Consider the following 24,817-nt stretch of genomic DNA (forward strand, 5'->3'; position numbering starts at 1 on the left):
CTTCCCAGTTCATCGTTTACATTTATCTGCCTACCCAGCAGTATAGAATGTGTGCAGTTGAAATAGCTTTGTTAAATAACCAAGAATTGTTCATACATCGTGAAAATCCAGTCAGGCATCTAGCAGTCTTGTTATAGACAGACAGACAACTCAAATAAGATAAACTCTATGCACTATAAGGGTTAACTTTTTGTTTTGTATAGCAGCGTCTTGATTCAGAAATCTTTTAAAATTTGAAAGCAACAGGCAGTCCATCAGAATTTCTAACTGTGACTGACCGAGAATTGCCAGACTCCGAGCCGAGCACTCTAGTTGTAATTTATTCTAATAATGGTGTCATAATCAAACTATGAACTGTTATTAAACATCCATTCAATACTCAGAATCATAATTAGGTCAATTTCTACTGTGCCGAAACCATACATGATCTCTTATTTGCTATACAATATTTTTTTTCAAATTCAGACAATGGATCATATCAAAGAATGATAATACTACATAAGATAGGTTTATTAATAACTGCAGAATACCTCTGCATGGAGCACGCACCTCCAATTACTAGCCTCTGCATGAAAGAGGAACCCACTTCTGAGCTGGAAGCATCCATTACGTAGACTCCATTGTCCGTGACAAGATGAAGCCACAGAAGGAATATTTCTTTATTACCAAAAGTAAAGTCTGAAACAACACAGCAAGAGTGAAATATGAGCATGATACCCACTTACTAAAAATGGATGGACTCCCACAAATAACAACATGAATTTGACTCACAAAATCTCATATTTGATTATTCTTCTTATTGCGCCATCTCCGAACGAAGGTTGGCGATCCACGTGGCGAATACTGTCCTCGAGACTTCCGCTCGGAAGATGTCTATCGAGGTGCATCCGTACCATTTTCTTAGGTCTTTCATCCAGGAGTTTCAGGGTCTACCGACGGATCTTTTTCCTTGGATTTTACCCTCGATGATCAGTCTTAAGATCTCATAGCGTACACCTCAACAATATTTTCTAGTTGTTAGCATAGATTCCTGGCATGGTTAGTCTGTGTTTGTTAACTGAGCAGCAAAGCAGTCACGACTTTCTGTATCGCAAAAAGATAATGCCTTGCCAAGCCTCAATTCTCACACCTTTGCAATTCCATCGTGAATAAATGTTGTCGTCAAATTGATTACAACTGACCTGCTCAGAGTGGAGAGGCAAGTCACTGTCAGCAGATATTAGCATTCTTCATACGTCAAAACAAATTTAATGGAGTGACGGATCATTCGGACGGCGATAGTATTTCTCTCGAATCTTGTTTTGTACCTCCTCACATTCAGACGCGTCAGAGCCGCGTTAATGCCCACCCTTGCCAGTGGATTTACTCAGCCCTGCTCACACTTGACCTTAGCTTAAAATATTTTACACACTTTCTCATATTCTTCCTACAAAGAATTTTTCAAGTTGCGCTCGGACATGCGGAAAATAATAAACAATTGAATTACTGTAATTGCTATAGTACACCACATATGGCACTTTACTGATTACACTTCATACAGTTTATATAAAACTAATACTGATTAAGTTTCCACACGTGAATACTGCATGACTAATGTTCGAGTTCTACCGAGATCACCAAAATCCTCGCTAGAAATCATCAAACTAATGTTAAACCTAAGTGGTAACACAAAATGATAGGAACACATTACAAATGATCACTTTGCACATTGAATGTCATTAATGCAAGTACAGATACAGTATAAAAACGTAAAAAGTAGCAGATGTACAGTTTTCTCTGCCGTTTACAGTGCGACACACAGCATCAAAGATTACTAAGTAAAATTAAATGAAAATGACAGCAATGCATGATGGTTATTTCATTCAAGATTGTGCCTGTGTCAGTTTCTGCACAGTATCTGCTTCATCCCGAAATTAGAGTAGCCCTTTACACACAAGTCCGACGCACGACCCGGGAATCTGTCTCTGCTCTTCTGCTCCGTGTGTCCAAATAAAATTCACTGCCGATATATATGTATCTTAAAATGTGAATTGCAGTTTGGCACAGTTTTGCATTGCTGTGTCTATGTAACTAGAATTTGGCATTAAAACTAACGTACGTGCAGACCACACTATATTAAAGCAAACATTTATGGCATAGTTTTACATATATCTAAAATTAATTACTTAAAAATGGTTTTACATGACTGTCGAACAACTAATCCAATTTCTAAATTACTAAAACAACACATTCTTCTTCTTCTATGGCTCTCTGGTCCGTGTTCGGTCCATGGCCTCCTCAATTCTCCTCTTCCATTCAGCCCTCTGTTACGTCTGTCTGTCCGAGGCTTTGATCGAGGTTTCGAAACATCTTCGTTTTTACGGTGCAAGGTTGTTAGCCTTGCGACCAACCCCCAACCTGGAGGACCAGGGTACCCCCTTGACCAAGGGAGGCCCTACCAGTAGCTCTTGGGGTCACTGACATACTCGAGCCCCACCATCACGACAAGGTGCAGGTACCATAAGTATATAATGTTGTTCAAGAACAATGAAAAGCATTATTGGCTTGACGATTGTTAAAAATTACTGACATAATTTTAAATTGTCTGTCGCCAATCTTAAAAGGAAAATTATCATTTAAATAAGGAATGGTAATGTACGTTTCCTTCAGAGTGATAAGTTTCCTCGGATAAAATCTAGACAGCCCCATTCTTAAAGCAGCATCAGTCTTGTCCTCTCTTAAGCAGAAAAAATATAGTTCTACTTCACTTGGTGGGATGGTGTTTTTGGCTTTTCATTATTTGTAAAAATTTTGGTGTATGTGGTAACGTAAAACATTACGCTGTAACGTGTGGATTTCATATCCCAGCTAAGAATTATACAGTCAGTATCTAATATTTAAGGAAGTAGCAGCATCTAGTTTAATATATATAAAAATTATTAAGAAAGCGAATATATAACTTTCCTTTCCAATATTTTATGATGTCAGGCGATCTCGTCAAGTTCCTTAGCTGGAACACGCTGCACAATTCATTAACATAGGGTCTCGAGGTGCGCCGTCTTGGTCGAGTGGTTGTTTGTGACGGAGTCTCCGAGGGATGGCGGGCCCTGCGAATAGAGTGAGAGGTGGTGCCCCCTGTTTGTCCTCTGAGTGCGCTGTGGAAGCAGACACCACAGTCTGTTTACAGCAGACCACACTTGAGGCTGGCAGCCAGCCACTGCGAAGATGAACACGCCCTGCAGCGCGTTCATAAGATCAGTCACATACCAGATGTAATGTGGGCCTCCTACAGCCCACGAAATCACATCGGCCACCCAAGTTAGTCCCATTACCACAACCAGCTTCAAACAGACTCGGCCCAGGGTAGCTCTGGAAATAAAATTTGTTTAGTTATTAAGCTGTCGCTGTGCAATGCCCAACGGTACATCTACAACGGCCGTGTCAAACTGAACGTCGACTAAGGGCTGCTTAAGAAAAACAGGGGTAATCACATTGGTGGATAAATTCATAACCATGTGCTCTTAATAATAATGAGATTAAGACTGAGATATATTTTTTGTTCCTCTATTTTCCCCACAAGAACACACAAATATGAAATTTCACTAGAACACATTTACATTTTATTTAATTGAAACATAAAATAATAGTATACAAGTAATTGTTTGACACGCATTTCAAACCTAAAATTTATGGCAAAAAGAAAGCCATTTAACAACAGTTCCACAAGAAGTATAAAGTGACAAAAAGGCATCTACGGTTATTACGCAGATTTTTTAATAGCAGAAAATAATACTGTAACGGCTGTACGGAAAAGGCCTCGTACCTCTCGGTGTTAGATTTGACCACCTCCCTCTTCCACAGACCGCACGTCAGCTCATGGGCCGTAGCAGCAAACAGTATTAGGTTTATCAGCAACAGCACGCCAACTGGTCCATAGAAGTATGGAAATATCTCCATATCCCCTGGAATGTTTATGCGCTCATTACAAGAATGAAAAATTTCAGTACCAAAGGGAAAGAATGCCCTCACCAATTACTGTATGTCCTAAGTTGCATGTATCTACCAGAAAATATAACTAACTCTTAATGAACCAGATAAAAGTCCTCGTAAAATTAGTCTGCTGAAGAAGGAAGTTCTTAATTTTTAAATTATGGATTATTTACATAATTCTCTTGGTTCCACCTGTAAATATTAAGTTTAGATGATGAAATTTACTACACATTTCTGTGCTTTACCACTTCATTGCCCCGTTCTTCCTTATCTTGTTCAAAACAAAACTAAAATTAAAGACATATTGGAAAAATGTCGTTCTTCAAAATGGAAAAACTGTTTATCTTCAAGACAGATTATTTTTCAATGAGTTAGAGAAAGAGTTTTCATTTTAAAAACCTGTTTCATGTTCTTGTTAAAGATTATCACCAAGAAAACTATTTTTGGTGGGGATGAGGATATTTGAAATGTTACGGAGTATCGGAATATCCCTGGACAGATACTAATCCGTGATTATCCATACCAAATGAAAAGTGGTTTTGAAATTGCGTAACTTTTAGAATTTAGTATTCAATAAAAATGTCGTTTATCTCGTAGAATCATGTCAGCATCAACTGCTACATTTCTTGCTGACAACCCGTTCGTGCTTGGCTCACTCTCGATGGTGGCAGCACTTGCACGATTTTGGAAAGTTGCCACTAACGTATCTCAATCTCGAAGTACAGTTTCACGTGAGGAAGTGCGTACCGTAAAACCAGCATCGCTTTTGACCAAATCGAGGTCTGAGAAAGGAGGAATATGATTCTTCGGGAAGATTGTCAAGTATGGCAGCTATTCCTGCAATAAGCAGAGGTCCTCCCCAGGCATACAGCTGATACAGTCTCAGTCGAAATGTCTCCTGCCCCTTGTCCAAACTTGTAGGTCTCAGATCCCTGCAACAAAATTATTAATAACAACAACATACGTTTCATGGACCACAGATGTAATAAGTTTTGGTATTACAACTCTGAAGCCCACCACCGATACCTTACGAGAACCTAATATATATTGTATCGATATTTTCAATACTAACTGATTGGTATTCGTAAAATTTGGTGTTCGCATGCCACTGGGTGCGATCACACTCCGAATTAGCAATCAGCAATTCTGTCATTCAAAATACAGTCCTAAAGTTGAGCAAACTTCTATAAAATTTAAATTTTTATGAAAAATTGAAAACATACGGGAGAGCTGAGAAATGCGTGACAAATTTTGGTTGGAAAGCCTGAAGGGAAGAGGCCACTTCAAAGACCTAGGCATATAAAGGATGATATTAAAATGGATCTTAAATAAATAGGGTTTGGAATGTGTACTGGATTCATCTCACTTAGGATAGAGACTGGTGCCAGGCTCTTGTTAATATGGTCATGAACTGTAAGGTTCTATAAACGGCGGGAAATCTCTCTGTTAGTTTCTCAACGAGTGATGAAAACTAATTAAACATCATTACATTACATCGTATTCCTTGTTAATATCCTCAAATATGTTTGCGTCTCTCAATATGATTCAATATTATTCCTCCAGAGCCCTAAAACCCAAGGGGTGAGTGAATTTCTTTGAACAGCTCTGCTGTTCTTGGAAGAAACTCAGAAGACAATGTCCCTCTGATAACACTTCTGAAAGTACGACGGTCTAACCACAAAATAATTTGGTCCTGTCAGCCTAAACAAACGGAGGTAAAGTCTGAAAGCCCCGATCCCTACTTAAAAACCCTTTCTCGCTTATCCCTCTGACAATGGCCAAACCCATTACCACCTCACAACCGCGTGCCTCTCGTGCAACCTTGCTGCTGGGGACAACTCTTCCTTGAGGCGGTCGACGTCCATGAGAAAGTAGCTCAATTATGAGCAGAAACATCAAAACGTTGGTCGTTTTGTTCTCAATCTACTTGTCTGTTATTGAAACTACTTCGAGCGGTGAAATTTTCAGATGGCATCCGCTCTCTTTCGGGGCTTTTTCATATTTCATCAAACTAAAGTTCACAAATCCCACAAACAATTTTGGAATTGCAAAATGTCGTGGTCGTCATTTTAACGCATTTGATACGAATGGCACTGCTTCGCTTGTTTTAGAAGAAAAAATACTTTTGTGCCCGTTTCAATGAACTTTTGGTACTTGTGGGTTATCGGGACACATCGCTTTAAAAATAGGTTATGTTAGTTTAGGTTAGGTTGGTTAGATTAGATTAGTTTAGTTTAGTTTAGGTTAGGTTGGTTTAGGTAAGTTTAGTTTAGGTTAGGTTAGGTTGGTTAGTTTAGGTTAGGTTAATGTGTGTGGATAAATGACATATACTTGAAAGTTATTATATTTTATTTCAATAAATGACAACTAACCTAACCTATTTTTAAAGTGATGTGTCCCGATAACCCATTCCTTCCAGACGGGGTATGACTTGTGGAACATGGTGTAAAACTACTTTTGGAAATATAAATTTCGAAGCACAGAATGGGCTATTGCTTGTCAAGCAGTTTGGAAATGTCTTCTCTGGACAGGATCTAATGCATAAAGTTTCACAGAGTAGCTGGTAACACTCGGATACACGTGCCAAACCCCAATTTCAAACCAGAATGTGGGGTTTCGTGGTCCTCCTCAGGTTTTACACGCGCATAAAAAGTCTCCACTAAACATCGTCTTTTAGTAATAACTCGATCAACAAACTTCCCTGTTTCCGACTGACCATCAATCCAGAAATGGACGTCACGCGGAGAAAACTTCAATGCGAAATTCAAGACGTCATTTTGACTGGTACAAACTTTTCAATCCTATTCGTTTGTTGTGCTACATCATTCACTGACTTCCTGCTTGGCATCAGCAAACGAATGAGCTGTATTTCGCCCTCATCAGTTACTTCTTCGACGTTTATCTGCTCATAAAAGTTTAAAATTAAAACTACTGTTTTTCGAATGTAATCGTCCTATACAAAACAGACCAACGTGTTGCACAAAAGTTTCTCGTTCTCATCACGTTCACAATCGATAAGAGACCTCGTAGTAAAATCTGGACTTTCGACTACGAAACCACACATCAGCACGAAATAAGGACAACAAAGAAATCTGTTCACACTTCCGGCTCACAGTTCAAATTTGTTTTGGAAAATCTTGCTTGTACTTTAAATCCCAGTGCGTAGTCCACACAACCCACAAACATAACCGCAGTTCAAACTGAATCTTTATTAAAATATATACTAAAATTCAGGTCAATACACAAAACTTTATTTAGATGTTAAAATTTTAATGTTAAAATTTTAAATTTTAAATTTGCGCCATTCATCACTATAAGGATGTTACAATAGAGCGCTTTCATTTCCTTCACAACATGTTTCGATGTAATACATCATCTTCAGGTGTTGTCTTTTAAAACTATTTTATATTATAATGCAATCTTTCAATATATTCATTATTGTAGCATTGTAGCAATGAATATATTGAAAGATTGCATTATAATATAAAATAGTTTTAAAAGACAACACCTGAAGATGATGTATTACATCGAAACATGTTGTGAAGGAAATGAAAGCGCTCTATTGTAACATCCTTATAGTGATGAATGGCGCAAATTTAAAATTTTAAATTTTAACATTTAAATTTTAAATTTTAACATCTAAATAAAGTTTTGTGTATTGACCTGAATTTTAGTATATATTTTAATCAAAAAACACAAACATGACGCATGTAAACCTTAAACTTAATAATGAATCTTTATGGCGGACTAGTACATTTTGCATATTACCTGAATGTCCACCAGATGTTGAAGCACATGGTGTTCAGCCAAAAGAATGCTGCCAGGAAGAAGAAATGCATGCATACGGCTGAAACAAGAGAGAAACAAAGGTTTTATTAGTTTTAAAATTGATCGAAATACGACTCTACATTGTCAAAATCATTCTCAGGCCAGCCTTGGACACACCGTTTCAAAATCATAGCTCGGAATGACCGCGGCAACCACCCGAAGTACTGAACTTCCTTGTTCAATTACTGTTCAGTGATCACTGTATGCCTTTATTGGCCCAAAGATGGTTACAAGGACCTCCGAAACGTCAAAAAGACTACAACTTAACTGAAAGATACCGCTACGAAGAACTAAGTACAGATATATCAAATCTAAAACTTCTTGACGATGGTGAAGAGTCAATTGAATAAAAATTTTCTTGGATATTATCCATCGTCTAGTGAATATAAAACGTAAAACGACGTTTCGGAGATGGGACTCTATCTCCGTCTTCAGGTTCCTACACTACTTTGTCCGGAGATAGGGATTAGCTCTATCTAGTGGGCCCAACTGTGTAGGAACCTGAAGACGGAGATAGAGTCCCATCTCCGAAATGTCGTTTTACGTTTTATATTTACTAGACGATGGATAATATCCAAGAAAATTTTTATTCAATTAAGTACAGATATGAAAGTTAAAATTGCCCTTGGTACTTAATTAAGCACCAAGCCTTGAAGACGTATGGTAGAGTGGAGTTTAAGCTCAATGGATAATTAACCTCGGTATTGGATATAAGTGGTCAGCTTCATGTCCAGGCCGCTTTAACCTAGGAGAAAGCTCGTATAGGTAGGACCCCAAAGGCAGAGTTCGGTGCGGTTGTAAAGAGAAACTTCTGTCCCTGCAGGGAATCGAACTCCGGTCATCCACCCCGTTCATATAGTCACCATACTATCTCGTCTCATATGAGATGATAATACTAACTTGCATTTGGGGGAGGGGGGGTGTTGCGGAGATTAAAAGTGGGTTCGAATGGCGTAGGATTTGGTAAATTAGTGTTCTTATTTTCTTTGTGGCGATAAAGAACATTCAGTTATGGCACATGAGCATAAGAATAGGAGAATGAGTCAGTGTGCTGTCATACGGGAACAATGAAATATCATTCTATTGCTTGTAGTGCCCATGCAAAATCCGTTCCCTCACGTTCTGGCACTGAATAAATACGCACGCAAGTTCGCTGTTCAGTTTGCTAGATCAGCATACAGAAAGTACACGTGTCGGTCTGGTAAACCTCAGGCACCACATCCACGTGTACAGTCAATCAAAAATAAAAGTTCACTTTCATTTGTTTCTGAGCAAATCCATTTCAGCCATCAATACCTTCGTCCATAGATCATGTTAAAAACAATAATTCAGTTCCTTTATTGCAGTGTTCGCCAACAGTAAAGAGCCTACGACAGGCAAATACTAATAAAATAAAATATTATTATTAAGGTAAAATTATTGTACCTTTCCACGTTAACATGATATATAAAAATTTACATGATGATACTCTACGCATTTAGAATCTTAAAATATAAAAGGTTACATGAATTTGTTTTGTCAAGAATAAATGCTGAATTAAGACTTAGCAAGCGAAAATATCTCCTTTGAACATCGAGCTCGTCTTTAGCCTGACAAAGCAAGACCCTACATGGCCCAATGGGACCCAGTGACAGCTCATTCTGAACAATGACCATGGTCCGACATCCGACAGGGCAGGATTACTCTCCTCGCCACAACATCCAGATCTTCTCTGGGCCCAGGCCCCTATCCAATGGATACCACGGTTATTTCCTTTGGGGGGGGGGGGGGGGAGATAAAGCTGCTGGAAGCTAACCACTCACCTTCATCTAGTTCTGACGTTAGTCAAGAACGCATGGCGTTGTGTTTAGTTAAAACACCCGGAATCAGGCTGAAAATTCTAAACATTTAGTCTAATTTTGGTTTTAAAGCTTGGTTTAATTGCTTGGAGACAAATGTCTATTATGTATCGGACTTTAACCTTCTGAACCCAAAACTCGTGCAAACAGTATTTAAGAAATCAGTCCGTACCGCAAAGTAAACACAACTCTTCACCATTACAAAAATCAACCGGTTTGATGTTTAGGGAAATAATTTCCGTATATTCTGAAGATCACGAGGAACCCATAAGCTTACTCTGTGGGCAGAATACGGCGTTACTGGTCATTAAAATAGGTTGTGTATACACGTAATTACCAATAGACTTTAATGATGTCTTTTTCTGATCCATACGTGGGGTTCCCAAACATGAGATCTGGTAGCTGAAAACAAGCAGGGAAGACATTTTTCCTACACTCAAAAACTAGACGGTAAAGCCAAGTGTAGCTTCATCGCCCGTTGGGGCAGGAGAATCCTTGGACCCCAGAGCCAATCCCTGCCCGTACAGCTAACGGGCTAACAATATTAAAATGAAGCCGTGCAAATATGACTGTAATAAGGGGGGTTTCATTCACCTGAATCGATATACAGTCCAGTGACAGACATTTGGCATAATGGTATGGTCATTCCGGTTTTACGACATGTACGAAGTTGTCGTTCAACGGTCACCGTTACAAAAAGGATAACAAACTATCCTGCAACAGTCTGAATAAAAAGTCAGTTGAAACGCATAAGGTCATGTCAAGATGAACGCATTTCAAAACCGGAATTCATAAATGCTTGAACATCAGCCAGGCCTCGAATAGCAACGTCCAATAGAATTTTCAACAGCAAGATAAGAGATGGTTGCGATACGTCTGTTCATACTGCTTGGAATAATTCAATTATGTTTTTCACTTTGCACATATTCAAACGTACGACGTAAAAAAGTTTATTGCTATGTTTACACGGCATTCTCAATAACCCTTGGCATCTTAATATTTAGTTAGAACAACTGTTATTATAACGAAACTGTGTGCAAGTTAGACTAAACAAAAATATCAGATGAAAAATTTCGAGAGTTTCACTGTCGGAGTCCATGTCCGTCTGGAATTTTATCTGCCTTACCAAATACAATAAACAGAACTAAATGCAAATTGTCTTAATGAAAATCACTTCAGTGTTGAAAGCTTTGGAGGTAACCAGTTCGACTTTATCGATTCTTCTTTAGATAAAGCTCTTGAAGGAAGAACAAGCTTATTTTCGTTTTATTTACATTACGTCTGGATGGCCTAATTATCATGGAGTTCACACAGTGAGATATAGCATATGGTAAGACGTCATTCAAATAAAAATAACAAACCGCAAAAGAATTATTTGAACCACAGTTTAAAAATCAAACCATCAAACATTCTGACACCGCTAGAACATACAAAACGTCTTTGCTGGAAACACATGGATTCGGGTCGATCCCAAAGAAATTTTATTTATTTATTAAGTGTTCTGTGTGACGACAGGTCCATATGAACAGGATCCTTCCATCCTTTTCTCGGACTGAGACCTGTTCATATACGTTCTTGGCAGATGATCCAGAAGTGGTTTGCCATTGACTTCTTCTGTGTGTGAATGGAGTAATTGCTGGGATGCCACGGAGGAAAACTCCGTGTTGCCTAGACCACGGCCTTGCCCAACACAAGTTATAAATTCGGGCACCGCCGGGAATCGAACCCGAGACCCCAGGATTCCAAGGCCAGCGTTCTAACCGCTAGACCACCTCATCTTATTATTATTTAGTGTTCTGTCTGACGACTTGTCCATATGAACAGGATCCTTCCATCCTTTTCTCGGACTGGGACCTGTTCATATACGTTCTTGGCATATGATCCAGAAGTGGTTTGCCATTGCCTTCTTCTGTGTGTGAATGGAGTAATTGTTGGGATGCCACGGAGGAAAACTCCGTGTTGCCTAGACCACGGCCTTGCCCAACACAAGTTATAAATTCGGGCACCGCCGGGAATCTAACCCGAGACCCCAGGATTACAAGGCCAGCGTTCTAACCGCTGGACCACCGTGGCTGTCCCCAAAGAAATAAAGGTTTGATTTCAGCCTCAAAAGAAAACCAGAACATATGTGTCATTACGAAAACGAAATTGTTAACAGTAACTTTATCTTCTTCGTGGTCAAAAGGAGGAGACAGACCACAGAAGAGTTTGGCCTTTTGACGTCGTTACACAAGCCGCAGTGAAGATTGAAAAACCGCTCAGAAGTGACAACATGAGCATCCTGTTATAAGGCACCGTAAGATTTTACATCCTCCCCTAAAATAACGTCTGAAAGTCGCTATAACAATAAACAAATAGCTGGTGATAAAAAGATTCAAAAATAAAGCCAGCCAGATCCTGAGACACTCCCATCGTCACAAACCACTTCCTTATTTTTCAGAGACGAACACGGGAGTTCCAGACAGAATTCAGTCCTTTCTCCCCCTGCTGCATAGGCCTACAGCCTTCCAGCCCTAAAAATGCTATGGACCGGCGTCCCTCTTGAGCTCAACTCAGCTAGTCAAGAAGTTTCATGCATTTTATGGAATGATAAATTACTCAGTTCGCATCTTTCAATCAACTACAAATGGCGCCGACAATCTGGAAGTTTAAAAAAAAAAATGTTTACAGCAGAGATTCTGGAACATTTCCCCAGGACCACTTGAAACTTGAGTACAAAATGGTTGCTGGATTGTAAATCTATTAAGGAAGTGACACCGTTCTGGGTAACTTCATGATTTCCCTCCCGGTTCATGGTTCATTAACAACTGAAATAAAGTAAAGCCGCCTCACTACACGCCATTTAGTCGCTTGGGGGAGGGGTAGAAAGGCATTGCACGTACTGATTCTTCACCTCGGTACTAACTAAAGACGAGAAGAAAAAATCTGGTACGGTTCTTTATTTATCCTATAAGAATCTTTGTACATCTGTACTAATTATTAATGTAAATTATTAATTTATAAATTATATTTTTTTCTAATCCCAGCTGTTCCGAAGACTACGTTTTAGGAACTTCTGGCTTAGAGCATTAAAAATAACTCGAGGATACTACAAGGAGCTCACTTGAACCAAACTTATTTTTGTGAACCATAACTTAAATCTGAATTCCTAACTTTCATATCGTGATCATCTATCCGAGTTCTACGAAAATAATGATTCTGCACTTAAATCCCGGAAACATAAATAATCCTCTAGCAACCAACGTTACTTTAAAGCTTAGGCCCCACTTTTAGTACCAGCGTCCAAGTTGTTATCGGATTCTGGAATTCGGCAGCTCTGAAAGTCTGTTGCTAATTCTGTACAAACGGAAAATAAAATTCAAGTGAAATTTTATTGGCGCAGGGCTCAAAACGGGGTCACTTAGCCTTTTGCCCCAGTTACAGTCGCGCATTCAGACACGACTGTTACTAAACACATAATTAGTCAGGAGAGAGCAAATCAGTGCTGATAACATCCTAGCAAGAACCATATTAGTATTACTGATGATAAGAAATTCAAACTTTCAAAAGTGGAGTTTTTGTTTTCCCACTGAAATTATCTTAACCTACGTTTCAAGGAATGAAACTGTTCAATAATTATTGAGAAGGGGACACGTTAACAGCACCGAGAGTGGGCCTTTCCTTGTAAAATAATGAAATTAAACGCATTCAGAACAAAATACATACGCATTTCGTGGCTCAATTGTTCATTAAGTGATAAGATATTCCGAAATACGGTATTTTCATGGTAGAAAAATCTGACAGGTTGGAGACGCCGCAAAATTGATGTGTAGTGTATGTCTTATCTGCTTCCGACCTCCCCAAGTTTCAATAATAATTATTATTAAAACTTCAATAATAATGAAGATGGGATATACATTAAAATAATCTCATAGAAACATGTTGGGAAGATCTGAAGTAACAGGATACGAACCAGCGGTTAGATTTTTTAAACAGGTAATGCGCCTTCTGGCTGTTTCCATTTCTTGGTCAGCAATACAGCTACCAACTGCTCAAGGAAGTTAATTGGTTGGTCATTCAAGTCAGGTCTGCGTCGAACTGAGTGTCTACATCGGTAAGGATCGAGTTTATCTCGAACTTAAACCAGAACGTGACTTAAAAGTGACCGTTGCAAGCAAATACGCGGTTAACAGCTGCACCCGCCATGACACTCTGTACAAACTTATTTGAGATCGGCGTTAGAAACCCGTACGTTTAAAACAAACAATAATTGCCTTTTATGTTTATTGATTTTCACAAATAAAGCTATCCCACTATACGCCAAGTAGGCGCTTGGGGGGAGAGGCCGTATAGCTACTACTAATTTTTGACCTCGGCACTAGATGGGGGTGAGTAGTCAGCATCACGTCCCGGCCGGCTTTACCCCCGGGAAAGGACCCCGGTACCCATTGTAGAGGAGGCTGGGTGGGCCCCAGAGCCGGTCTGGACGCAGAGGCTAGAGGAAAAATCCTCTGCCGCGTCGGGGATCGAACCTCGGTCGTCCAATCCATAGCTAGTCACTATGCTTAACGTAATAATGGTTTGCGTTTTAACTGAAAACATTCTCATAAATGTCTTGATGCCTGCGAGAAAGGCTGGCTCTAGGAATTAATTTATGTTCTAGATAAGACGGATAATGCATTGAGCTGTGACCCGTTTCGGTGTTATCTGTTATTCCACTTTCACGCTCATATTGCATTTCAAATGATAGACGCTAAACAAAAAATAAAATAAAAATGTTATCGCTGGTAATTAAATTAACCACTTTAACTCTCCTTCAAGGCATGCCTCGGTTCCCACCACACTGTCAGTACTGATTTTTAAAACGTATAATAATTTCACATCTTCAACTTCTTTTCGGTACGGTATGGGAAATGTAAAAGAAAACAAAATGCGAAATATCTCGGTCTACGTCTTTACTTTCCTGTATTACTGGAACAAGACATGTAAAATTTCAAAGGGCGCGTATGGAAACAATATGTTGGCGTATTTCCAAAAAATTGACTCTCTTAATTGAAGTCGAGAAACTGGCGTCACGTAAAAATCATGAAATGACAAAGGCCTTTACATAGTAACTTCTTGCCTGCTTCTTCGAGGGTGTAACAGTGCTCTGTAAAAAGGAAGCAACACGTCCGAAACGTCTGCTGATACTGTGATTCCCATGTTCCATTCTTGTCGGTGGACCAAAGCCATCCAGTGACTTGCATCTGTTGATGTACGACGCAGACTAAACTACTGTGTGTGACATGCAGAACGCAGAAATGCAAAAATGCACTCCGTTGCATATCATCAAAGCGTGCACAGCTCACTTCTGGCTCCAGCAGGGATTTTGTTACGGGTCGAGACAGTCAGTGCCTCAGCAGCATCGTTGTATATCAGAGCTCACTCATCTTGAATAACAGATGATAGTAGCCATGAACAGCGAATTATAAAGAGCGGCCGTGGCCTGTTACAAATAAAAAACTTTGTATTCGGCTTGGGAGTGCACAGGAAAAGGTAGAAAGGACGGCTTGGGGGTTAATCGGCGACGTCAGGTATCGAACTGGAACACGCTAGATATTCTGTTAAAATTTTGGAGTTTGATGAAACGAGTTCCGAGTTTAAAGACTCGCATTGGAGAAAGATGAGAAATGTGTACCAAATTCTGATTGGGAAGCCTGAAAGAAAGAGACAACTCGCAAGACCAAGGCACAGATGGCAAAATTTGAAGGAAAAAAAATTGTTCTGTAGTCACGTGACTCAGGATAAATAATGATTGTGGGTGTCTTGTGAACAGGGCAATAAACACGTGGGTTACATGAAAGACAGCGAATTTTCTGATTAGTTACACGTTTAAAATGGGATGAAAACACGGTTCTGGGGTCTACACAAACACCAAGGGCTCTCACGGCGGGGAAAAAATCGACCGAGGCGTGAGGCTGTCCACTCCCATCCAGTTCGTGTGCAATGCTTGGAGTTTTCGCAACCCCACATTCCAGCACAAAGGCGAGCATGGACTACTTTTCCGCTGCCATCTTGCTCTCGGGCAGAGCCGATCCGAATACGTGACAAGGATACTGAGGCCTGTTGGGCGGGAGAATCCTTTTTTTCTGTTAACAGCTTCCACGAAAAACAGCGACAACAAAGCGCGAAAGGACCTTGAGGTGTTGCGACACGAACAGCACAAGACGCAGGAATGAATGAGTTTGGTTCCGACATGACAAAACGCAGGTCACACCCGCGTCAACCAGCAATGTCGGAATTTGAGGTGAGGATGATGAACCCTGAAGATGGAGACTATGTCTGTCCGAAATGCTGTTGTCTCCCTACACGCTGACATCGCGTAAAACCCAAAACATCAGCCCTGTCAACAAAATCGGATGTTCACAGTTTTTCGGGTTCAGTGAATTGCAAAAAACTGGGAATCATTTGGTAGTATATTTGCGTCATATTGTGAATTTAGGTTAATATTTTAATATTTTCCGTCAAATCACAATTTTAATAAGATAATAAAATATAAAATATTTAAAATATCATTTCACGTTCCGCATCGAATGATCAATTTACAAATTGGAATGTCTCTTACGACATGTTTCGGTTATATTTAACCGTCCTCAGGTATAAATTAGATTGGTAAATTTAAAACTCGAATTACAATCATTTACAATGTTATGCAGTTTATTGAAATGTTCTTATCAGATCATTTATTTAGCAAACACATTCGATACATCTTTTTACCATATACTTCATTGACTTCATTTTGTCCACTAAGTGTTTTATGGGTTTAATATGATCCTTAAACAACATTAACCAGTTGATCTTTTTAATGGTGAAGTGCTGTGTTTTCTTTGCGGTACGGACTGAATTCTTAATATTAATGCGAGATTCTGCTTCAGATGTCTTTAAGCAAATGCCGCCCTCCCGATTTAAATTCATAAAAATTCTACTTTAAATGGTTAAACTTCGTATTGTGGTCCTTTCGTATGCCAGTATAATCCAATGGAGTGTATAATGGTTACACGCCCCGTAAAACGTCATGCGGTTAGCTTCATGCAGAGATAACAAAAGTTGCTCTAATTGTGGTTCTGGACCTTCCTACCACAAATTAACAATTAACGACGATACTGCGGTTTGACTTTAATTATGATAAATGGATGAACTGAATTATTGTAATTGCGCGTTAGTAGGTCACGAAATGTGTGTGGGAAGCAGACGACCGTATTTTAAACAAATCTAAGATTGACTAAGGAATGAATTAACATTATGAGGCCAGAAAATTACTGATTAGCCCTGATAAATCAGGGGCGTACATGAATGTACATTCTGAAGAAAAAAAACATACGAAACATGTAAATACTGCGTGGTGGAAATGCGCATTGTACGTTAAAGTAGGTGATATATATAAGCCACCACGAAGGCTTGCTTTCTGAATCTAAAGAATGTCTTGGAGTCTTTCTCCGTCAAAGGTAAGATTATGCCTGTTAAATACAGCGAGCACTAAAGAGCATTTTTGTAGGCTAGCATGAGTAAGCTCTCAGACGTTAAACAATAAAACGGTTTACTGTGGAGATAAATAAGTCACGATGCTTTCCCGATCGCTCTTGTCCTCCATCGGTTGACAATCCCATCGTGGACGTAGGAACTTTTCTACGTGGTTAGTGAAGTGTTTCGACACGATCACACTGAAATGGGTGATTTTGAGTGGAGCACAGCGATCTATGAGTGTCTACTTCATTCATTGGTTTTTACTTCCAGCTACCGAACGTAAAAAAATATCCCTCCATCAGTGACTCATTGAAGACGTATTTCATCGTCTTTTAACACCGCACCTGGTTTATTCAAAACTTCGACATGGGTTGGAAATTTTTAATCAGGACGCGTCAGCAGAAATGTTGATGACCTCTTAAGACTCACACTGCGCTGCATCGGCTAGAAATGTTCAGGATTCATGAGAAATAAAACTGCGCTACATTTAAGCCTAAATCTTCAAACGACAGAACAAGGAATAATAAATGGGAAATTAACAGTTCCACTTTAAATTTCACACGGCCTGTTTGTTTCTGCTTTACTAAAGACGCCGTAGGTAACTCAAAACACTTGGCGTCAAATGACAGGGAGCGGTAGTCGCCTAATTTAAGATCTAATTGTAGAATTTTCCTGGAGGGACTGAATAAAACAACACAAACCTTATTCAAGACCAAGACTTGAATCATTGACATCCTGAATATGAACGAGTGGTGACGTTCGATTTTACCTACTGCTCTGATTGGTTCAGAGATTAATATTCTGAGAACAGAACACGTGTTAATGCTGAAGACAAAAGTATAATGTACAAAAAAAAACTTCACAATGACGTCACGACTATCCTTACCAAAAATTGGTGAGATCACGAAGGACACGCCGAACGCAGAGCGAAACGAACACAAAATTTCGGTGAGAAAACTTTGGAAAATCCCCACTTGGAAGACTAGTGAGATGATAACGGTAAAAATACTTACCGATGTACTAACGCATTTCTTTTTATTAAGAGTAAACAGAGCCAAAGCTCAAGACGTACCCTCGATATTTGAGACCTGGAGCAAACAGTGACCTCCCAAGTCACACAACAGGTGTTAATAATGTTACAACAAGAACGTAACTCTCCTTACAAATCATATTTACCAACACGAATTTAATTAGCCACTAATAAACTGGACGAGCTACGTCATAGAAGTTTTCCGACGTTTCAGACATGCTCTCACAACCAGCGAATGATTGCAGACTAGGGCCGAGGGAGCTGTTTAGGTCTGCTCAGGGTCAGTGATGAAATCGGAAGTTGCCTAGTGTATAAAAAAACGTCAGACAATTGAATGTTTGCATGAGTGGGTATGCACAATACAATCGATATTCAAGCGCAATGTGCATACATCAATGGCGTAAAAGTTGCCTTTTTTTTTGAAGAGGCTGATTAACAGGAATACAAGACATATTTCGTGAATCTTATTCGATCTCGGTGGCTTGAATTTATGATCACGGCTGTACTGGGTAGGTAGGCAATCAGCACAGACTCCAATATTCCCTTTTCTCCCGTCGGTAAACAGAGCTTGGGGCCAGCTATTACAGTCGATTATTCAATCATTCAATAATTCATTTTAATTCATTTACTGAGTTGAGTTCTCTGTATAGAAGACTGTCCAACGGGTTTCTGCAGTCTACGGCTCTAACGCGACAATCTCTAGAAGGATTATTCTCCTACTACAATTCCACTCCACCCTAACCCATCACATATCACTGATTTTATTTTTTCTACATATACAATTACGCTAAAATTTTACTACAATTCGCAATTCTGCAGCCGTAGTACAATTTATTATTCTTTTATAAGCCTCGCTAAATATTATTACGCTGATGAAGTCACGGAGAATGAGATGGGCAGGGCATCTAGCCCGCATGAGTGAGAAGAGGAATGCAAAGAGGGTAAACCAGAAGAGACCACTGGTAAGACCCAGACGTTGATGGAAAGATGATATTAAAATGAATCTTAGATAAATGGGATGGGGAAGTATGAACTGGATTCATCTGGCCCAGGATATGGACCAGTTTCGGGCTCTTGTGAACACGGTAATGAAACTTTGGGTTCCATAAAATGTTTTGAATTTCTTGAGTGGTTCTCAGGAATGATTCGGCTCCATGGAGTAAGTACGTATAAGCCATTTTCTGTTCCCTCACTCTTTTCCGAAAACTTTAATAATATACGTACAGCATCTTAATCCTCTCTACATAGAAGACATCTTACTTTCTCTGATCCCTTCCTTTCCCCTCAATTTCCAAATGCCAGTCGTTAAACCGTGCTAACACACTTCTCTCATTTCTACAAAAAAAGCAAACTGCGTATTACAGGCGATCGGTCAGTCGATAAATTCCCTGCCTTTTTAGGAACCCGAAGGTTTTCTACTGTGCTCAAAACAGCCCGACGATCAGATACAAAGCACTTTGCTTGCGGTACAGATATCGATTACTATCGACTCATGACTGGAATTACATAATTTTTACGTATGTGATTCTGTCATTTGTAAATTACACTTAAATGGCATTCAGGTCTCGCATTACATCGACTCACCCTCCCTTCAAATAAATAAGAATACATCTTCCTCTAAAACATATCGTTCGTCTAATTCAGGGGTTCCCAACACGCGGTATGCGGCCCACGTACATTTTCCTAACCTGTACTTATGTGATACGGAGAACACGTCCTGCAATGATTAATTCTGTCAAACGTACTGAGCGGAGGATATATTCCTTCGTCTGTTAATTTAATCTTAAAATTAAAAAAGTAAACGACGTTTCGGGAGCTGCCTGCTTCCTTCATCGTGTAAGAAGTGTCCATCACAAAGAGATATTCTCTATCTATGGACCGAATGGACCCAACTGACTACGATATATGGTTTCGCCTAATGATGAATGCAAAATCAGCTACCGAAACGTCGGGTATTTTCTTTATAAAATTTCAGATCTGAGAATTAAGAGACCAAGCGCCTACGAACACACAACAGTTTGCTGACACATGTTCGTCACAAACTTTGAAAAGAAAAGAAAAGTTATATAGTTGCTTTGTTAATTTCCGCAAAGTTTCTACAAGATGTCCTCATTTAACCTTGGAAAACAAGCGTGAAGTTTAGTCCTTCGTTGAAAACCGTTTTGTAACTTAATTCGTGGCAGGAGACTTACCGAGGGTGACACAAACCTCACCGGACACCCTCCTGTCTGCTAGCTGAGTGATTGCAAGTAGAACGTCGCCTATGAGGAGACAAGACACGTGACCCGTCTGGCACTTCCAATGCAACATGTGATGAGAACTGGGAAGCAGACATCCCGCGGCGAGGGTGGCGGCCAGGAAGAAGGCAGACAGGAACAATCCTATGGGGTACAACGTAAACCTCAAGTCCCAATTTCCATCGGCCCCCTGCAGATTCTCAGGACACGTGAAAATGCTCGCCCTATCCGCGGGATGTTCCAGTAAGTGTTCGAGGCAGAATTCTCCTGGTAACAACGTAATCTCCAGCGCCCGCATGTGCAACGACCCGTCGTCTTTCAGGGAGGATTCATGCTCATCCAGCTTGGCTGGCACAACGAACTCATGACTGCTGCATGTCGGGAAACCCGCTGTAAGAACCATCGTCATGTTGTTAACGCGTAACGACGAGAAATGTTCGGGTTTCGTCAGGTTAGAATGCACCACGCAGGACGCTTTAACTTCACTGTAGGCAGCTCCTTTACCACAACATTTCTTCACACGGGATTTAGTCTGCACGCCATCAAAGGAAGAGCTTTGTCCTCCGATACCCTTACGATCAACACAGTTATCAACATCACAAACAAAAGCTACACCTGAATCAACACAGAAGCTACCGGGATATAAAAACTTTATAAATTCTGTAAGAAAAAGCGATCCATTATCGAACAGAAGAAATGCCGGGTTCTTGAAATGTGACCGTATTTTCGTTTCGCCACAATTATTGTTGCACTTTGGTCTTGACGCGTCTTCGATGCGCCAATGTGAGGGCGTTGTACCATGATCTAAAAACTTCTGAAGCGACGGTGAGTAGATTATCGGTGTCCAAGGAGGGGCTCCTGACTCGATCGCTTTACAGTCGTCGTAATCATCGTAGATCTCACCGTGACGGCAACATTTTAGTAACGTGACTTCTGCGTTGCCACTGATTCTACACTCCGAGCATTTACCAAGAATCTGCAGTAGCAGGAACACACAGGGTAATTGCCGCATATTACAACACAGTTACATGGCCGTCACTGAAGCACGACTCGAAACACCAGGCGTCACTCGCATGCTCTGGTACACTGACTAGCTAACTTTGCTGAAGATTTCTAATGTCCGTCCGTCTCCCTTCCTCTTCCCCTCCCCACGACATCCAATCTCCCTTCGACAGTGTTGCCATAAGACATTCACCCTCTTTTTACTAACCATCCCTTCAGAAACTGACATAGGGGTTCGTAAAAATACAATAGAGCAGTGGGTTTTTCTGCAGGTATGATAAATGGAAAGACCATTTTTGATGGACACGATACAGAATGGGGCTCCATTGTGAATAATTTCTGATCATCCTTTCATTGTCTGTAGACTATTGTTCGTGTTGAGGTTCTCGCGGCAGTGAGTTCGAAGAAGGAGTTACCAACTTTTCAGAGGGGCTGCCTCCATCTTAAGGGCACCCAGGACTTACGAAACGTTTGTAAACGTCTAACTACACGGCGTCACAACCCAGAAGACAACCATCTTCGAACTTATTCCTTGTTTTTGTAGCTTTAAGTCCCGTCTTAATTGTAGACACAATAAACACTGATAATGAAGAAATAAACTGCTATAAAACTCCTATTCCAGAGGTAATTCAAAGGTTAAGAAAGACACTACATCAACTGCAAAGATTATCCAGAACCGCCCATGAGAACCTCAACTCTAACATTATACAAAGCCGAGTTAAAGTTGTAAAGTTGTGAACTGGGAAGGAAGCGGTCGTGGCCCACTTTGAACTATTAGTCCAGCTGAAAGGACGAAGGGGAAACTAAGAAAATTTTGACAAGGAGGATAGCTGGCCTCGCGCGTCATTTTATGGGTCGTACAAATAGTTTGGCATTAACAGGTCTATGCGAACCACAGACAGAATGTTGGATGTAACTGATATATTTTCCCATCCCTGGTTTCCACTAGCGATATATCGATGTTTGTTGCTCGTAGAAAATAAGTCCTTTCACGCAAATAAATTCCAGCGACTCCTTGCAAAATGAAGCCACTGACAGAAACGTAAATGATCGTAATAAAAACAGAGACGAAATTAATTGTGTCATATTTTGGCTAAAGAATAAAGTTCTTTCGGATTTGACGTCCTCGGTATTCAACGCTGTTCGGCGTCACAAGCCAGAATGCAGAAGCCTAAATAACTTTGTCTTCAGAACAGAAAACTTTCAGGAAGTGACTCACCTCACTGTTATACTTGTTAATAATGTAGTGGACTTCGCACGGTCCCTGTATCCCGACGGTGTGTGTGTCACGCGTAGTATCGACCGGAGCTATGCAACATTTGTGGACGAAATACCGAAAAACGTTTTCCTGTCTAAAAAAATTCGAACCGTCTTTTCAGTCACTACATACAAATGTCAAGAAGACTATAAATGCTTTTTAAAAACCACGTGACTTAAAATAATTCCTTTTTTACGTCACACTGCGCTACGCAACATAAATACTTGGTGCAGCTCTGTTAAATACTCAACATGGCCTTCAGTTGGTTTAAACATTCGGGACTCTCGTCCTTTAACACGAGCTACTGACACACATAAATTCCTTCCCATTTAGATAAATTTCGTCTGGAGGGTTAAATCAGTTTTGTGGATCGTAATTTCTCCACGAACTAGATAATGATTCTGTTGTCGGTAAATAAAGTTCTTTTCCAAACTGCGTACATATAAATGTTACTAAAATTCACTTTAACCCGTCTGAATAATATGTAAGAGGCCAGTCCGTACCTCAAAGAAAACACAACACTTCACCACTATAAACATCGACTGGTTAATGATATATATATATCAAAATATAATTACCATAGGATTTCAGGCGAAGTTTTGGCCTGTTTTTTCATACATCTAATAGCTTGTTGTCTACACGACGCTCGAAGAATTCCAAGGACGCAAAGAATTCGCGATAAAACAATTCGTGTTGATACGAAGTAACACACACGTGATATGACGGCTTGGCGTTAGAATAACACCCACATACACGCAAAGAAAAATATCTACAGCTCGCTGGCGTATGCATTTTCAAAGAGTCTATCTATCTATACCTGCCTAGCTCGTCAAAATACTTCCTGCCTTCATGGAACCCAGAAATTCTTTACTGTGTGAGATTATTTGTTCTCACGACGGCGAATACTAAAATGGCTGTGTTCAGGAATGTTTCGCGGTATAGTATAACAAAAATTGATCCACGTTTCACACGTGTTTACTGCCTACATCATGGAGGCAACACGTGGGAACTGTAGAAAACTGCAATAAACTTTGTTACGATAGCCCGATTTTCGATTCGAGATTCGAACCACGTATCTTCCGAATAGAAGAAAGACTGATAATGACACTACGACGGCCAAATAGGGGAGTGGACACACAAGTTAACAAATGTCTGGGATCGACTCTTTGTCAGCCACTCACATGTGAAGTTGAAGAACTGAAACAGGTCAGTTCAGAGCAAAATCTCCATTTTCAGCAGGCGTGTAATTAGTAAAGTAATAGCTCTTTAACTAATCTCTCCCGCATGAAATGGCCTCGTTTCAACCAACCTCTAGCGTGGTCCACAACAGATCCGCTGCTGGGTTCAACAGAGTTGCGTCTTGGAAAGAATGCGGGCAGAGTGCCCTCGCAAGGCTGTGGTAAACGGCCTTGACCGGTTCTGTAGCTCCAGGGCGCGTATCACCGGGGCAAACCTTACTCGCCAGCTGGAAACTTCAGGTTTGGACAGGTAGAGAGGAGTTCGTGACCTATGGCTGCGAGAGGGTCTACGTGGGACAGAAGGGTTACACACAAGGACGAGGGACGGACAGAGGGGTGTGTTCTTTTACTCATTTTTGATGAGATTCTTTCCAGTGCCAGGTAATGATATATTCTGAAACGGTGAAGTCATTTCTAACCCATTGCAAGACAGAGACACTAATGTCTCCGCATGGAATCTTATTTAAGGCTGAAATGACCACAATGAAGATGTGTTCGTGAGATTTCAGATTCTCAAGATGGCGACTATGAATATGACTGTCTTCTGAGATGTTTCATAGAAATTGACGTATGTTTCGGAGGTGTTCACTGCCTCCATCTTCAGGACAGGGCGCCTACCTGATGATGGAGGCATTAAATGAAATAATACACAAAAATCCCATCCCGTTTAGGTCATGTTGTGTGCTTCTTCGGAGACTGGGGAAAATCATGTAACACCCAGTCAGGACTGTCGGTCTCCAGACTGAGATCTGAACCAGATACCTCCTGAACACGAAGCAGGTTCTTGTCAATACGTGTATTACTCTTACTTCTGATAAGGAATTATTTCTGCTCAGGGCTTCGCCACGCTGTGATACGGAACACTCAAATCAACGGAATTACCCGAAGCTTACTTCTAACACCTTTCACTTCCCGTTTGTTTTCGTAGGACACGT

The 24,817-nt window shown here is 40.3% G+C and overlaps 1 protein-coding gene across 1 annotated transcript; it reads right to left on the reverse strand.

Annotated features, from left to right (window-relative positions):
- Positions 1-1,482: 1,482 nt before the first annotated feature.
- On the reverse strand, positions 1,483-21,489 carry mthl1 (adhesion G-protein coupled receptor methuselah-like 1). Its single transcript, XM_022060291.2, has 5 exons — positions 20,340-21,489; positions 7,738-7,816; positions 4,717-4,901; positions 3,803-3,941; positions 1,483-3,348 (listed from the first exon to the last, which is right to left on the reverse strand). The coding sequence occupies exons 1-5, from the start codon at positions 21,394-21,396 to the stop codon at positions 3,012-3,014; spliced, it is 1,797 nt and encodes a 598-aa protein (XP_021915983.1). The 5' UTR covers positions 21,397-21,489; the 3' UTR covers positions 1,483-3,011.
- Between the last annotated feature and the right edge of the window lie 3,328 nt (positions 21,490-24,817).

This window comes from Zootermopsis nevadensis, unplaced genomic scaffold, assembly GCF_977971745.1.
Source record: "Zootermopsis nevadensis isolate Lab colony 2312 unplaced genomic scaffold, Znev_1.0 Znev_ptg000015l, whole genome shotgun sequence".
Classification (NCBI taxonomy): domain Eukaryota; kingdom Metazoa; phylum Arthropoda; class Insecta; order Blattodea; family Termopsidae; genus Zootermopsis; species Zootermopsis nevadensis.

Bases quoted from the DNA above. Each gene is read 5' to 3' on its own strand.
- mthl1 (XM_022060291.2), bottom strand. From the start codon at position 21,396: ATGCGGCAATTACCCTGTGTGTTCCTGCTACTGCAGATTCTTGGTAAA. The intron at 4,902-7,737 runs GTAATATGCAAA...ATTTTGTTGCAG, and splicing joins AACATCTGGTGGACATTCAG to GGATCTGAGACCTACAAGTT. The intron at 3,942-4,716 runs GTACGCACTTCC...TAAACATTCCAG, and splicing joins AAAGCGATGCTGGTTTTACG to GGGATATGGAGATATTTCCA.